This window comes from Crocuta crocuta, unplaced genomic scaffold, assembly GCF_008692635.1.
Source record: "Crocuta crocuta isolate KB4526 unplaced genomic scaffold, BGI_CrCroc_1.0 scaffold223, whole genome shotgun sequence".
NCBI lineage: Eukaryota > Metazoa > Chordata > Mammalia > Carnivora > Hyaenidae > Crocuta > Crocuta crocuta.
In genome coordinates this window covers 1,071,974-1,090,231 of record NW_027529426.1, presented here as the reverse complement: position 1 = coordinate 1,090,231, position 18,258 = coordinate 1,071,974, and the positions used below count along the sequence as shown (strand labels likewise).

The following is an 18,258-nucleotide window of genomic DNA, read 5'->3' as shown; positions in this document are numbered from 1 at the left end:
AAGATCCTTTCCAGCACTCATTTCCAACACTGAACTTTGGCTTCAAAGTTCAGGTCTTTCGTTTCCTTGCTCCATACTTATTTCTTGTTTCATTACATGCCACTTTCTTGCATTTGCCTGTTAAAGAGTCCATCGTGGCTATTTAATATTTAAAGGCTGGGATCATTTGCAGGTTTTAGTTTAAAGGTAACCATAGCACATGCACATATATTCATTATTAATAGCAGAGATGCACTGTAAGTTCTTAGGAATCTTCTTTCGATGTTAGTTTCGTATGGGTGCTGCTGTTGCAAGAATGAAGCTCTGATATTGCTGTGTCCCAAGTGGACTAATGCAATAACATTGATCCAGAAATTATGTGAACTGTTTATGTGGCTGTACTTGATCATGCTAAAAAGGGACACAAAGACAGAAAATGAGAGGCCACGAAAAGTCCGGTTTCGGATCGCGTCATCTCATAGCGGGCGAGTTCTGAAAGAAGTGTATGAAGATGGGCAGCCATCAGGCTCCCTGGATTCTGAATGTGCCAGCATCTGTGGGATAGATGGACTGAGTGAGTCTGATGGACAGCAAAATGGACACATAGGATCGGAAGTTGATGAGTATGAGAACGACCAGGATAAGTTGCTGGTATTAGCAAGGGCTGCCAGTGAGAAGAGTTTCGGTACAAGAAGAGTCCACATTTTAAGCAAAAATGGCACAGTCAGAGGCGTCAAATACAAAGTGAGTGCTGGCCAAGCTCTGTTCAACAATTTGACCAAAGTATTGCAGGTAAGTCAATGCACTTTGCTCCTCCTGGACTTTATTCCTAACTCACCAGTTCAACACTTCTCTGCCCTCCAGTTGAAAGCAAGCTTCTCTTATTCATGACTCCTACATACTTCATGAGTCACTCCCTAGTCTAAGATATTGTCTCGACAGCCATTGATTAAAAAGAGGGTCATTATGCTTAGCAAATTAGAGGGATTCTCAAAGTCAAATTTCTAAATGGTCTTTTCTTCCAGTGTGTAATGACTAAAACAATGTGTCTGTTTCTTTACCAAGATGATGGTGTTCAAAGCATCTGAGCACAACTTAGGAATTAATTTCTGGTTTAATACCTTCTAGATACCAGAATAGCATTTATCATCACTTGTATAGATTTTAAACCAGAGAAGACTGAGTGCTGCATTCAGTGGCGTTGGATTCAGTGAGGATGTTAGGAAGCTGTAAAGACAAACTTTACCTTGCCCCCACTGCTGTGGGGGTTATAGGTTTTATCTGAGGTGCATTTCTTCTTTCATTTGCCCATAGGAAGTCTAGAGTAGCAATTGAAAAAGTTATCCCTCTGTAAATGTAGAGATGAGATCCAGATTTTATAGGAAAAATGTTAGCCTTTAAAATGTGATAGACTCTGCACAGTAATGTAGGAATGCATTATTCAGGTCCCGAGGCCTTGGGCAATGATATAATGTTTAGACAAGTTTTTGAAATTGCCCAGAAGGATTGGTAAAATGATTTTCTGTTAAATACAGGGATCATTATTTCAGGAATAGAATTCATAATCACTATCATTAAGGTAGCATAGCAATATTTTTCATTATAATACCATTCTGTATTATTTTCAATATTTAAATAAAATCTCCTTGAGGAATTATCCAGTGCCTCTGCATTATATAAAGATGTAATAGTGGTAGGGAGAAAGGATTTTATCCAATAGTATTTGATTGTTTTTCATTTCAAAGAAAGTATTTGGAAAGATCACATAACCAGGATTAAAATGAAAGAAATTAAAGGCTAAAAGCCGTTAAAATCAAAGGTTATTTTCATATGTAGAATTTCATATATAGATAGAATTTGCCCATGAATTAGAGATGAAGGTGGAGAATAAAAAATTAGAAACTGATGATTGTGTTTTACTGATTTGGAGAAGATATTGTATAGATTTCTAAAGATCATCTTAGTGGCCTCGGTGTTTCACCTAATGTAGAAATTATTATTGCTAAAGTATAGACCAGGACTCTAATAAGTTTAAAACTGTTTGTATTTATTGTGATTAATTTAGTTTTTGATTGACTCATGATTTGAATTGCTCTATGATCTGGAGGGTCATTTATACAGCTTCTGTACCAGTTATAGTACTTTGATTTGAATTTATTCAGATCTCCCCCCAACATTATTATTTTTGAGTAAATACTTCAAATCTTCAAATCCTACAAGAAAATCCTTTTTCTCCTTATAGCTTTGTCCTGAGTTTATAAATTCACATATAAGAAATAGAAGAAATTCTATAATCAAATGTTAGTACTACATTAGTTTATAATAGTTGTATATTTTTCAATGCATAATTCTGTCACCCTTTTTCTTGTGGAAAACAAATCCAGTGAAACTGTCATTTTCTAATAACTTACCCACATTCCATTTACACTTTGTTTCAAGAGGACAATAGTGGTTACTAGCAGTCCCTCAAAGACTGATATTTAAGCATTTTTTTCTATCTGGTCCTTCTTTCTGTATAATGTGGGCAAAGTAATGGCATATTGCAGGTAGTCACAAATTTTGCCCATCATCATTACTTTCATTATCATCATCGCCATCATCATCATGGAATGTTCTCTGATCTCTCCAGGACAAAACATTAAGTTAAAGGAGCTCCTTTCTTGGATGGGGGCTGCTAGTTGTGCTATTTCAAGGGGCTCCATTCACATCATTGTTTGTGTAAATAACACCCCTCGGAGTTGTGCAATACAACCTATGCAGAATTATATAAAGAGCTGACTTGGATGCTTGCTGCTGGCTAAAGGATAAGTATGTCTTTAAGAGTGACAAATGTCTTAGACATGTGCCTTAGGGTGACTCAGTAGGTTTCCATAGGCATCCCACAATGCAGTAGCAGAGAAGCACAAGGGACTAAAAGCAGAAGTTACCATTCAGTTACTTCCACACATGGTTATGGGATGAGATGTGTCTCTTCCCTGGATCTCTGTATATTTTCCACATCCCTTAGAAAGTAAGCAGCAAACCTAACTGGATGTATCTGTAATGTAGCAATTTTTCTCATGGAGGAAAAGATGAGGAGTAGTATTTTGGATATTTGATTAAGGTTTCAATGCACAGTCTTATTGAAGCAAGGCGCTATAATTGAAGATAAAGGTTTCTCTTCCTGTTGTAAGTTGTAAAATCTTAAAGCATTCAGCTTGAAACTTGAGAGGAAACCTTAGTTATAAATAAAAACTTTCAAAGAACCTGTAAATAACTTGGCTTCCTCTCTGTTAGTTTCTGATTCTGTCATTCCTGTCTCATAAAATATTGGCATGAACCTTGCAAACATTTCAACTGTGCAGAGAATTATCATTGATATTATTTGCCTCAAACATTTTTACTTCTTAGGAGCACTTATTTAGAAAGTTGTCTATAAAAGGGATATTAGAACAAATTCCCATTCATTTGTTAATTAGTTTATAGAACTCTGGGCAATTGAGGATGTGCAGTATTAATTCAGGTTTTTGAGGGTAGTCATGGACCATGAGGTAAAGAGAGGGCAAGTTACTTGGATGTGAAGATGGGCCTTGTAGAGGGTGGTTCACTGTTCATTTGTGAATTTCTCAAATTCTCCAACTGGTCTAGATTATGGCTTTTCAGATACAGGTGCTTGGCTTTTCCATTTTTCCCAGAAATAACAAGAATTTAATGCTCAAGTGAGGCTAGTTTGGAAATCTGAAAGCTGGAAGTTTGAGAACCTAGTTATGGCCTGGAAATATGCATTTATTAGAAGCTGTTTAGGTTGTTCATCCATACAATGAAATTTGAGCATCATGACCTAGTGTGTAAAATGGAAGTTCATCCAGTTTGCTAGAGTTAATAAAAATATTCCTTTAATATTTTTATACTATTTTTTAAAAAAAATTTAATAGTTTATTGTAAAGTTGGTTTCCATATAACACCCAGTGCTCATCCCCACAAGTGCCCTCCTCCATGCCCATCACCGCCTTCCCCTCCCCCCATTCCATCTGCTCTCAGTTTGTTCTCGGCATTCCTTTAATATTCTTTATGTCTTCAATATTTAAGGGTGAAAACAAAGAAGTTATGTATTCATCAGTTAGTTGTTCTTCTGATCATGTTAGATCATCAGGGAGGTCTTTCTTGAGGCAAAAATAAATACAGATATCCTGACAGACTTTTTTCCTATTGTATCCTAATTTATCGATCAGTTGGTTCAGAAATGGTTCCTGAAATTACCAGTACATTCTGATGTAGCTGTTGTGTTTTAGTTTTCTTTAAGAAATTCTGCTGTAAGGATAATTCTACCTAGATAAATGATTTTACTCTCCATTACTGGAAAATTTTAGAAGAAAATTATTTTGTATTTATTTTTTAAAATTAGTGACTCATGCAAGACAAATTGCAAAACCACTATGTAGCTCATAGCTCTCGTCACTCAGTACATGATTAGATTTGAGATACACTTTGATCTTAGCAGCAACATATTTCCAAAGCTTCTTGGGGTGGGTCAGTGATGCAGATAATTAAGGTCATTAGTTTTTTCTAATTTGTTCCTATGGGATTAAATTTCAGACAGTAATTAAATATCGGTAATCTTGTCTTGACTCTATTTTCAAATTTGTATAATCTGTTGTATATTCAGTTACAATGTTTTTTCTGTAATTTCTATACTTTTAATTTCCTTTCTTAAAACAAATTTAAAGGGACCGTATTAGAGAAAAATAGATGCAGAGAAGGACAATAGTTATACCCCATATTATAATTTGCTGGCTCCTTTCTAAAAACTCAAACATATAACTTTCATCTTTTTTTTTTAAATATTTTTATTTATTTCTAGGAGAGAGAGAGAGAGACAGACAGCGTGAGCAGGGGAGGGTCAGAGAGAGAGGGTGATACAGACTCTGAAATAGGCTCCAGGCTCTGAGCTGGCAGTCAGCACAGAGCCCGACTCAGGGCTCGAACCCACGAACTGCGAGATCATGACCTAAGCAAAAGTCAGACGTTTAACCGACTAAGCCACCCAGGTGCCCCTAACTTTCATCTTTATATTTAAACACACATCTGTGATTAATGTGCTTATATTTATGAGCATTTTAACATTTCAAGATAAGTAAAATAAAAATAATTTTACATTTGCAGAAGAATTTATATTTTGCAAATGTTTTCAGATACATTATTTTGCTTGATTGTTCCAAAGATTTTGTGAGGTAAGCAGGGATAGTGCCTGCTTGTAGTCCAGTGAAAACGAGGTCATACTCTTGATGACTCCTTGGTCCCAGTGGTTTATTTGGAACACTCAGGAAAACAATAACAGTAATACTAAATATTAAGTACTTGCTAAATGCACTGTTGTTATTATTTATGTGCATTGACATTTATTTCTCATAGCAACTTCATGAGGTAGTATCGTCATTAATTATTTGAGCATATTCTCTGTGTATGAAACATTGTTATAGGATTTAAAATCTAAATCAGAAAAATTATTATGTAATGTTCTATCAAAATAAGCATCCACTAATGGGAATATTGCCATTTTTAGCTATCAGGAATAGCAAAAGCTGTAGGATATTTTATGGAATTCCAAATGATGCAAGAAACTATGTTACAACCCAAATATGAGTTGGTATGAATGATATTTTTTTTATGTAAAATTAAACAATTGCAAACTGATACACCTGAAGTCCTGTTGTTACCAGACAGAGACCCAGTTCCAAACTGTGGTTTGGCTGCTTACCTCTCGAAAATCAATACTCAAGAGGCAGGTGATGGTGAGAAAGGAAAGGTTGCTTTATTCAGGAAGCCTCAACCTGGGAAGATGGTGGACTAATGTCTTAAAGACTGTCTTCCCAGTCCAGGTGAAAGTGGAGGGTTTTAAAGGGGAAGGTGTGAGAAATGGTGGGGGCTACATGCAGGGGAAGCTGATGCTCTGTCAGTTAATTATATGTCAACACCACCCTCAACAGGCTTGCTGGCATCAATGGCAGCTGTTTTTAATGGGGTCAGGCCTTATTATCCAAGAAAGCCTGGTCCTTTATTCCTCAAGGTAAATGATCTGCAAAATTTCAAGGTAAGGTGGTTGGTTCTCCTACAAACCAGTGGACTTAGGTTAGCAGGTAAGGAACACATAAGTCTGAAGTAGGTTAACCCTTCAAACCAGTTGGAGTGCTGTTATGGCGACCACCTTCCACATACCAGTGCTTTGCTACTCTTAGCCACAGCATTTGACACTGATGCTGATTAGGATTTCAGTAAATGTTTTTCCTTTGAGTTAATGAATTAAATGAAATTCTCTTACAAAGTGATTATGTTCTTCTTTTCCATCTCTTTTGGGTTTGGAGATTTCTCTTATTGGGTAGGAATAGATTTTGCATGGTGAAATGTTAGTAGTTTCCTCCATTCAGTTCTTTCTGTTGTGGGCTATCTTCTAGATTCAATCAATCATTTTCTAATTGCCATTTGCTACATATCTATTATAGAGCAGGCACTAAGTAGATAATGTGAGGAATAAGACCCAACTTTCGCCTTCATGGACTATTCAGTAGTGTACTGTGAATTGTTGTGTAAAGTGAGTCCTGGAAGAATTCAGACATAAAACTTGACTTTATTTTCCTTTTCCAGAGGATTTTCCCTCTCCGTTTTCTTATTGGCCTAACATAGCTTCTGCTACCCATTCTTCATTTCTCCCATGCCTGTATTTTTCTCAATTTAGTCTTTTTCTTATTAGACCATCATTTTATTGCATTCCTTCCTTCAACTTCTCTTGCTTTCTTTCTAATTTAGTTCCATCTCAGGGCCCAAGAACTGAAGGGTAATCTTTATAATTAATGACTCTTATCTTGATCCTACAAGGCTCCAGTAGTCAGTAACAGTGACTCTGACCATGTGTACTTATCCAAATTCCATGAATCTGACTACAAATCTCTCTCGTTAATTCAATGAGTATCTAGTTGGAATATTTCTTATTCTCCCTTATTCATCAGAGCACTTGTATCATCAGGACATGGGATCACTGTGACATTTTAATTTGTGGAAAGTTGAAGCTTAAACCTAAATTCTGACTTTAGAACAACATGCTGAGTAAACCCACAGATTCCACAAGATGACTTGAAACTGCTTAATGAACTCTTACTGATAGAAAATGGTTACCACATAATTAGGAAATTAGCACCTGATGTTTCCAAACATTATAAGAGCAATATAATATCAGGACTAGACAAACATCTTTGGGTGGCCCTAATCATGCTTACAGAGTTTCTGATATTTTCTTTGAAACCCAGTGCCTTGAATTTTGTATAAAAGCAATATAAATATTTAATAGTCTATAAGTTGATGTATTCTATAAATATGTCACTTCTGTCACTTCCTTAATCACTATTGCCTGGAAGGAATTTTAGAAATTATAGACATGCTAAAATGTCATACATAAAAATTTTTAAATGTTTATTTTTAAGAGAGAGAGAGGAGAGAGGGACGAGAGAGAGAGATGGAATGCGAGCAGGGGAGGGCAGAGAGAGAGAGAGACACAGAATTGGAAGCAAGCTCTAGACTCTGAGCTGTGAGCACAGAGCCTGATGCAGGGCTCAAACCCATGGACGATGATATCATGACCTGAGGTGAAGTTGGACTCTCAGCCGACTGAGCCACCCAAGTATCTCCATACAGAAATTTTTATTAAGGGACTTTGGTTCATGTACACAAGCTATTCAAGTAATATTTAGGATATCTTTGCTCAATTTTATTTTTGTAATAATTCATTATCTCACCTAATTTCTGACAAATTATCTATGCCTTAGAACATGTTGTTAGGAAGAAAGAAATAGGTGCACATTTTGTTCATGTAACTCCTTCAACGTTACTAGAACAAGTTATAGAAATATTTATTATTTTTTTGATTCCTAAACAACAAAATTAGTGTTAGGTCACAACCTGTGGAGCTTCTTGGGTGAAGTCTGAAACGAGCTCCCATACATGGAGGTCAGGAATTGACCAAAGAAAGAGGCAGGCCACTCCAGATTGGTAGGTGGCAGGTTTAATAAGCAGGGGAACCTACAAATGAAACTTGTCTTGGGTAGCCATAAGATGAGTATATGTCCATACCCACTAGAATTTTAAAAGTCTACATAGAGGCTGTAACTGGCCTCAGCCACAAATGCTATTCAGATGACCTCATGACCTCAACAACACCTTACTCTCTCGAGGCTGCATCCTTGAAACAGCTTCAACTGTGGGAATAGTGGCCAGGGCATACATTCCAAGGACAGGGGAGAAGGGGAGGAGCCTCTGATTGCCTGTCAATTGACCATAATGTCCTCTTGATTAACTCCTCCAACAATTAGACCATGGAAGAGTTAAGTTACCCCCCTTTTTTTTTTTGCACCTTTTATATAACTAATGGTATAGAATTAAAGATCTTCATTGTATGAAAAGTCTGAAAGCTTGACTATTCCACAGATTGGGTAGAGTAGTGAAAGCCAGGTTGTTGATATGCAAGAGATAGTTTTAGTTAGAAGACAAGGCCTGGGGGAATTGTTCTAACTAGTCAGTGGATATCAAACAGAGAGAAAGATTGCCAGTCTGGTAGAGATTGAATGAGGGTCATTTTAGGAAACAAGAAGAGTTGGATGTGACCTCAGGGGAAATTGGCAGGTCTAGAGATTGGAGAGTGAGCTTTATGGAATAGAGAGGGTCAGCATGGACAAGCTGTGGGATTGTCCTGCTCATCAGTGCTCCAGAACCAGCCCATACTGATAGAGCAGCTGTGCTTACCTGCATGTTACCTTTGATGTAGCGCCAGGTTCAGTGTCCTCTCATGACTGACTCATGAGCACCTTCTTTTGACAGCTGTCAGCACACTGCTTGGGAAACATCTGGCAGAGGTGATACCCTCTCATGCTTAAAGATTCTGCTGAGCTCCTTCCAAACCATTCCAAGTAAATACTGCCCTTTTCAATGACACGGGATTCATCATTTTCCCCAGAAATAAAGAACAAGGTCTTTGGCTTCCAGATTAATTATGTAGTTATGTTGAAGAAAAAAGTGTGTAGTATCCATATTTGAGGGGATTGAACAGTGGTAATTACTCACCTAGTATATTACTTTCCTATTGAAACAAATTGCCGTAAACTGAGTGGTTTATAATAACACAGATTTGTTACTTTATAGTTCTGGAGGTCAGAAGTCTGGAATGAGTCTATGGGACTAAAGTCAAGCTTTCCATAGGACTTTACTCTTTCTTGAAACTTTAGGGGAAAATCTGTTCCTTGCCTTTTCCAGCTCCTGGAGGCTGCCTGGGTCCTGGTTCTGCATCACTCTGACCTCTGCTTCCATTGTTACATATTTTTTTCTAACTTCTCATCTTTTCTCTCTTATAAAGACCTTTGTGATTATATTGGGCCCACCTGGATAATACAAGATAATCTTCCTATCTCAAGATCCTTAGTGCAATAATATCTGCAAAGCCTCTTTTGCCACATAAGGTAACATATTCATAGGTTGTGGGGATTAGGACATGGACATTTTGAGCCAGCCATTAATCTACCTGCCATACCTGGTAGGTACAGTAAACTCACTTTGTCTATGAGAAAACTAAGACTTTATGGTAGATTAAACTTTTCTCCAAATTGGACACACTTCTGTCATGACCATATGTGGATAAGAGTGGACTTCTACAGCCCTTGACTTTAGTTTTGGCCACATGACTCCCTTTGGACAATGGGATGGTAATAGATGTGGCACAGGCCAAAGCTTGAAATGTGCTTGCATGGTTGAGTTTTCCCTCTTGTACTCTTTTTATCACCAAGAGGACATACTGCATGATGCTGGCTGGTCCTAGGAAAGTGAGAGACATGAAGAATAGATCTGGACCCAACCATCATTTTGAACCCAAATCCTTCATAGCTTAGCCCCAGTCTGCTGACTGCCAGCTAAATTAGACTCAAGAGTGAGCAATAAATATTTAATATTGCATTTAACTCTGGCGTGGTTGGTTAAGCAGCAGGAGAAAACTGGTATAAGTTCACAGATTTTGAGTTCCTTGTTCAAAGTCACATGATGGTGAGTGATATAACTACCAGAAGGTTTGACTCCAAAGCTCACTGTTTTATCCACTAAGCAACTAGTGTCCAACCACTCTTGGATGCCTGAATTCTCTCTACAGTATCTCTGCCAAGGTCTTACCTAGTCTTTGCTGGGGATTTCTAGGAGGGGGGGATTTCCAGGGGGAAGAGATTCAGAGTCTTTGGCAAGACAAGGATTCAAGTCTCACTCTCCTGTGGGTATTGAACATACTGAAACTGATCATACCAGGATAGAGCAAAGGCCATCTGTCACCCACTTCCATGAATGTAATTTAAGACTAAAATAATATGTTTTTGGTGACCACATCACACTGTTGTGATGTTGGCTTGTTGACTCATTCAAACATCTTTTCTCAGTGGAAAGATTTGTGAGGTTAAGACTTTCATTCTCATAAAACATCTGCTTTTATTTAATGTAATAACTGTTGTTAGTTTTTTTTGTGTTTATATACAGGACTCTATTCAACAAAATTTAATATTTTGTGTTAGTCCAAGATGTTAGTCCTTTTGGACTCTGGTCTTGTAATTAGCTGTGCCTTAGCCTTTATAGACTTGATGGAACACAGTTTTGATTATGCCAAACTATCAGCATGGAATAACATTGAGTAAAAAGAATTGACTCTAAAGGAAATAAAGTATTGCTAATGAAGAGGCAAATGTATTTTTTTAGTATTAGAAACCAATAAATTTAAACTAGTGGTCTTTTTAATACAGAAAGAGAAGAGAAACAAATAATGTGTAAGTGGTGATACCATACACTGTATCAGCCTCAGAGGGTTTCATGAATTTCCTTTTATTAGCCTCTTTAACAATGATCTTTACACATTACTTGTATAGTGCCAGAAACTTTGTTCAGGAAGGGAGCAATTTGTCTCCTAGCGGTCATGGATCCTAATTCCTACAATCTCAGGGAAATAACTGTGATTCTGGGAAGAAGATAGCTTATAGTCATGGCACAAATTTTGTGCATTGAGTCAGTCAGATCAATACTCAGTATTAATGGGTTTCTAGAGTCATGGAATTTCATTCACAATGAAAACACAGCAGCCTGAAGGCTGAAAATTTGCCTCTCTGAGTACCTTGTGCTTTTAACTGTAGTTTTAGGACAACATATAGTTATGCACATTTGTCAGTTAAAAGAAAGTATAGGAAATTTCTTACCAGGTTAATACCAATAAACCAACCAAACTTAACTGAGGTTACCACCTCTCTTTTTAATCATACAAAAAACTAAATTATGGAGCTTTGAGACACAGCATCACAGATTCTCTTAATTAATTACAACTATCAGGGCTCCTCTTCTAATTGTGGACTTTTTCTTTTCATATATATTTTTTTCATTTTATTCTTCTTAGTTCTGCCTACTTTAGCATCTTCCATGGCCAGTTATTTCTGCCTCAGTTACAAGTTAGCTTTCTTAAAAAGTGTTTTTCATATTTCTAAGATTTCTAGAATTTCAAGAATTATACCCCCAAAGAAGTGACTTGGTGGTGAGAACGTATGAGGACTGAAGCAGACCCAAAGCCTGTGCTGGAAATTAGGTAGCTCCCCACTGAGCCTGCACAACAGTCACTTCCTCTCTCTTTTCCATCCTTTCTTTCTGTTGGAGGTAAATGTGAGGCACAACCAACCGCTGCTGGAAAGACGATTTGACTTGATTTTTCCATACTAGATTCAAAATGACTATTGGCTCCTATTTCTTAGAGTGGGCAAGAAGTTCTATACTAGTCATCACTGGGGATTCTTTCCCTAAGAATAATGATCTGCAAGATATTCAGGCTTGAAGGGATCAGAAAACCTAGCAATGGTCCTGGTCCGTGGATTCTGGTGCATCCATCTGCATCTCTGCTTCTCCAGCCCCTGATGCTGCTTTGATACTGCTCACAAGCCCTTTCACGTAAGTTCTCTCTCAGAATGCCCAACTTCTACTTTTTCCAATTTTTGGAACTACCTAACTTCATCTTGTGTATGTCCAGGCTCTTGAAAACATAGCTCTATTAATTATTCACAGGGGAGGGAAGAAAAACCAAATTTCTAAGAATCCCCGCTTTTCTTTGTGAGCAAAAGAAGAGACAAGCCATAATTCTTTAGTAGTTTCTTAGATGATTTTTGTATTCTCTTTCCCTCTATGAAGGGGGTAAGGACACTATTCTCTGGAGGGAAGTGACCTGGTGTCAGATGCAGAGTCTGCTGTTTCCTGGGTGGGTATTCTGGGGAAATTTACTTAACTTTTGTAAGTCCTTAGTTTCTCATTTCTGAAGTTGGGATAATGATCATGATTATTTCCTATGAACTATTGAATATAAACCATTTTGCACAATGCCTGGCATGTTATAAGTGCTCAATAAATATTGTTATTATTTTTATTATCCATCTTCTCAACAAACTATGAATTGTTAGGGAGGAAGACCTTCCTGTGATCTACAAGGGCCTTCTAGCTGGACTTAGAATCAAGTTGACATAGTACAGATTAACACAAGAAAATAAAATTTAATAGTGTATGTAAGGGAATCCACATAGACATGTAAATTCCAAGAAGAACAAGGCAACACGAAGCTTACATGCGCTAAGGGAGGAGTAGAGTCTGAAGATACAAAGGAAAGAAAGATCATTAGCAGTAAGGTAAAAGGAGATGTTTTGAAAAACAAAGGTTGCACAGATAAGTGTATTACACAGATAAGTGTATTAGGTAAAAGGGAGTCTCTGTTAATAACTCTTCCTGATACAGTCTCTCCTTTCCAATGTAAATTTAGGCAGTTGAGGACCATGAAGAGAGCTTTTCTACATCTACTGAGTTTTTATTACTTTTAATTCAAAATGATGTTCATGCCAAATTGGCCCATAGAGTCAATCATTGCTAAGTACTCTGCTAGGCAATGAGGGCACAAAGATGAATAAAACATGATTTCTGTCTTCAGAGGAACTAAGTTCTTATGAACAATACAAACTCATAGATACTATAGAATATGGTAAGTACTCAGAGCTTACTGGGGGACAGAGGCAGGACATCTGAATTCTGTAAATCTTATAGATATTCTGTTCCCTTCACATAACAACTTTTAAAACTAGAGTGGCATAGGAAGCTCTGGGCCACCCCTTAAAAGGCATTATGGTACTGCAAGTTTTGTTGGCTGAACTCACTTCCTTTTGGGAAATCTTAGCTTCTGCATCTAGACTTGGCTTAGCCTCTGCCACACAAACCTGTTTTCCTGAGGCCAGTTCCTATGTTTGAGTTTCTCATTGGCTTCAGCCCCTAACTGGGTGTTTGTCTTGGATTCTGTAGTTTTAACTTCCTATGACTACTTACCATGTGTTTGCCAGCCTGGCCACACTGCACTTGGCTCTGTACTTGGGAGCTCAGCCAGCTACCTAAGTGCCTTGTGTCTGAGGATTCCTGTATAACACCTGTCATCCTGAAATCCTAGCTTAGCTCTTCTGAACAGAAGTGGACTCTCTCTGTTCTTTTGTTATAGCCTGGATAGACTTGTTATGCCTTTCAACATTAATCAGGGAATTATTTGTAAATATATGGGGTGTGCTGTGCTATAAGCAACAGATCAGACTACTAGAAATGGCTTAAGATATGCAGACATTTATTATATCAATTAAGGAAAAGTTTAGGAAGGAGGAACCAAATGGCAAAACAGCATGGAAAGTTTTTTTATCCCATCTCATGTCCATGAAATATAGCCAGATCAACACTAAACCATCTTGCACACCTAGAAAACTGATTTGAGATTAACACAACAATCTGCACAACCTGAACCACAGAACTCAGCAGGCACATAGCGCAGAGAGGTGAATTGGGGGAGACAGAAGCTGCTGTGGATGGCACGGAGCTATTTTTGCTTGCCAAGAGAGGACAGAGATGGTGGGGAGAGTACGGGAAAAGTACTGGTGGAGAGAACAGCTGGAGAGAAAGTGGAAAAGTGGAAACAGCTGCAGGGACTGAACTAAAAAGGGAGAAAGGAGAAAGAAGAAGGTTTAAATTCCATTAAGATTACTATAAACAGGAGGAGCACAGAGTCTGAAACTCTGCAGCTAAATACCTGGCAGTGCTCTGGTGGGAAGGGTGAATCCCCAGGAGCAGAGTGGGGTCCAGGAGGTTCTCAGGCCACATGAGGAGAAGTGGTTTCACTGCTGGAAGGACTTTTTATAGAGGCTGTGCAGCTACCCAGTCCCAGCAGACCCCAGAGAACAACCACATTCACTGTTGCTGGAACAAGGTCATTAGGGAGAAAGCCTGGCACCAGATGTGTGTTGTGATGTTCCATAATCCCTGAAACACTGCTTCTACACAATTGCGGAGCTTTTTCTGGGGTAGACTGGCACCCAGCTGCAGTCTCTGAGCATCAGCAGCAGCATGGTCCTGAGAACATTCCTGGGTGTGGCCAGCACCCAGGCATTGCTTGGTGAAAACCTCCCCCAGAGGATCTGAGCAGGTCAAAGCTGCAGTCCTTCAGAAGTGAGGGATCAGAAAACACAACCGCATCTGAGATAAAACTCAGGAGGGAGGTGCTGCCTGGCAACGTGATGGTGTGGTCAGACTGTAAAAGCGAGGAACAGATGGAAGCCAGAGACAAAGGACGGGTGCACAATTGCTGGTCAGGGAGAGTAAAGTTCCAATACTAGAGACTGGATAGCTGGGTGATGACATTTTCACCCCTCCCACGCATGTGCATACACACCTACAGGTGTGCCACAACAATCTACCCCCGTACACTGACCACTTCCATCTAGTGGAGAACAGAGCTGTTACACTAAGCCCTGCCTAACTGGGTCAACCTTGCTCTTCAGGAACACCACAAATCTCTCTACCTGCTTAGTTTATGGACTATAAAATGCTTCATAGTTTGACTTCTAGGAGAAAACAAGGTCATTTCAATCATATTTCAGTCTGTTCTCTGGTCCATCTATTCAATTTTCTTTTTTTTTTGTTTCTTTTCTTTTTCTTGAATACAGAAAGAGAAAAAAATTATTTTATTTTCAAATTTTATTACAAATATTTTTACTTTTTTCTACTAAATTTTTTACTTTTTGTAAATTTTTCAAATTCTATTTTACTTCCATCATTTCAATTTATTCTATTTCATTGTATTAATTTTCTTAAATTTTCAAACGTTTTCCACCCTCCACCTTTTTTTTCCTCTACTCTATCAAGCTCCTTTCAATAACCAGACCAAAATACACCTAGGATCAAGAATCATTTATTTGATTTGTGTGTGTGTGTGTGTTGTTTTTAATTTTTTAATAATTTTTTTAATTTTAATTTTTTTACCTTATTAATTCCTTTTCTTCCCTCAAAATGATGAAACGAAAGAATTCACCCCAAAAGAAAAAGAAGAAAGAAACGACAGCCAGGGACTTATTCAACGCAGATACAAGCAAGATGTCTGAACCACAATTTAGAATCACCCTAATAAGACTACTAGCTGGGGTCGAAAGTAGATTAGAATCCCTCTCTATGGAAATCAAAGAAGTAAAAGCTGGTCAGGATGAAATAAAAAATGCTATAACTGAGCTGCAATCTTTAATGGATGCCACAGCGGAAAGGGTGGATGAGGCAGAGCAGAAAATCAGCTATATAGAGGACAAACTTACAGAGAATAATGAAGCAGAAAAAAAAGAATACTAAGGCAAAAGAGCACGATTTAAGAATTAGAGAAATAAGTGACTTATTAAAAAGGAACAACATGAGAATCATAGGGGTCCCAGAAGATGAAGAGAGAGAAAAAGAGGTAGAAGGCTTATGTGAGCAAATCATATCAGAAAACTTTCCTAACCTGGGGAAAGACACAGGCATCAAAATCCAGGAAGCACAGAGGAATCACACAAAATTCAACAAAAACTGACCATCAACAGGCATATCATAGTCAAATTCACAAAATACTCAGGCAAGGAAAGAATCATGAAAGCCACAAGAGGAAAAAAGTCCTTAATCTACAAGGGAAGACAGATCAGGTTTGCAGAAGGCCTATTCAGTGTGCTGAATCAGAAAAATATGCAGCCAAGAATTCTTTATCCAGCAAGGCTGTCATTCAAAATAGAAGGAGAGATTAAAAGTTTCCCAGACAAACAAAAATTAAAGGAGTCTGTGACCACTAAACCAACCCTGCAAGAAATTTAAAGGGGACTCTATGAGGGGAGAAAAGATGAAAAAAACAAAACAAAACAAAACCCAAAAGCATCAAAGACTAGAAAAGATCAGAGAAGACCACCAGAAACTCCAAATCTACAAGAAACATAATGGCAATAAACTCATATATTTCAATATTCACTATAAACGTCAATTGACTAAATGCTCCAATGAAAAGACATAACGTAATGGAATTGATAAGGAAACAAGATCCATATTATGCTGTTTACAAGAGACCCACTTTAGACCTAAAGACAACTTCAGATTGAAAGTAAGGGGATGGAAAACCATCTATCATGCTAATGGTCACCAAAAGAAAGCTGGAATAGCCATACTTATATCAGACAATCTAGACTTTAAAATAAAGACTGTAACAAGAGATGAAGAAGGGCATTATACTATAATTAAGGGCTCTATCCACCAAGAAGACCTAACAATTGTAAACATTTATGCTCCAAATGTGAAAACAACCAAATATATAAATCAATTAATCACAAACATAAAGAAACTCATTGATAATAATACCATTATAATAGGGGACTTCAAAACCCCACTTACAGCAGTGGACAGATCATCTAAACAGAAAATCAACAAGGAAACATTGGCTTTGAATGACACACTGGACCAGATGGACTTAATAGATATATTCAGAACATTCCATCCTAATACAGTAGAATATATATTCTTCTCCAGTGCATGTAGAATGTTCTCCAGAATAGATCACATACTGGGGCACAAATCAGCACAAAAAGATCGAAATCATACCATGCATATTTTCAGACTACAATGCTATGAAACTTGAAATCAACCAACAGAATAAAATTGGAAAGATAACAAATACTTGGAGACTAAATAACCTCTTATTAAAGAATGAATGGGTTAACCAAGAAGTTAAAGAGGAAATTAAAAAGTACATGGAAGCCAATGAAAATGATAACACCACAGCCCAAAACCACTGGGATGCAGCAAAGGTGGTCATAAGAGGGAAGTATATAGCAATCCAGGCCTTCCTAAAGAAGGAAGAAAGGTCTCAGATACACAACCTAACCTTACACCTCAAAGAGCTGGAAAAAGAACAGCAAATAAAACCCCAAACCATCAGAAGACAGGAAATAATAAAGATTAGAGCAGAAATCAATGCTATTGAAACCAAAAAAAAAAAGTAGAACAAGATCAATGAAGGCAGAAGCTTGTTCTTTGAAAGAATTCAGAAAATTGATAAACCAGTTTGATCAAAAAGAAAAAGAGACCCAAATAAATAAAATCAGGAATGAAAGAGAAGAGTTCACAACCAACACAGCAGAAATAAAAACAATAATAGAGAATATTATGAGCAATTATATGCTAATAAAATAGGCAATGTGGAAGAAATAGACAAATTCCTAGAAACATATGAACTACCAAAACTGAAACAAGAAGAAGTGGAAAATTTGAACAGACACATAGCCAGTAAAGAAATCGAATTAGTAATAAAAAATCTCCCAAAAAACGAGTCCAGGGCCAGATGGCTTTCCAGGGGAATTCTACCAAACATTTAAGGAAGAGTTAACACCTAATCTCTTGAAGCTGTTCCAAAAAATAGAAATGGAAGGAAAACTTCCAAACTCTTTCTATGAAGCCAGCATTACCTTGCTTCCAAAACCAAAGACCCCACTACAAAGGAAAACTATAGACCAATATCCCTGATGAACATGGATACAGAAATCCTCAATAAGGTATTAGCCAACCGGATCCACACCATTACTAAACAACTTTGGTAAGATTTAATTTTTATTTTTTGCAATTTAAGTCACATCAGATCATACTACTTGAATTACAACTGCACTTTAATAGTGATCACATTTCATAACATTTATTTTGCTTATCTTTGTTTTTTTCTGTCTTTCCAGGTTCATTTCCTCTTAATTTTTTTTTTTTTTACAGTATTCATTCCTTTCGATTTCTGGCTGCTATTTATCTTTCCTAAGACCTAGAGCTTTTTACCTGATTCTCTTATTCTAACACTAAAACTTCACAGCCATCAAATGACATTAGGGGTGGTAAGCAATTTATTATTAACTAACC

The 18,258-nt window shown here is 37.4% G+C and overlaps 1 protein-coding gene across 1 annotated transcript in view; it reads left to right on the top strand.

The window, feature by feature from the left end:
* Positions 1 to 369: 369 nt before the first annotated feature.
* The window catches only part of GRXCR1 (glutaredoxin and cysteine rich domain containing 1), a 122,678-nt gene continuing 104,789 nt past the window's right edge, over positions 370 to 18,258 (top strand). The window contains exon 1 of the mRNA XM_077758855.1: positions 370 to 771. Within this exon, the coding sequence (XP_077614981.1) occupies positions 370 to 771 (402 nt within the window). The remainder of the gene's footprint in view (positions 772 to 18,258) is intronic.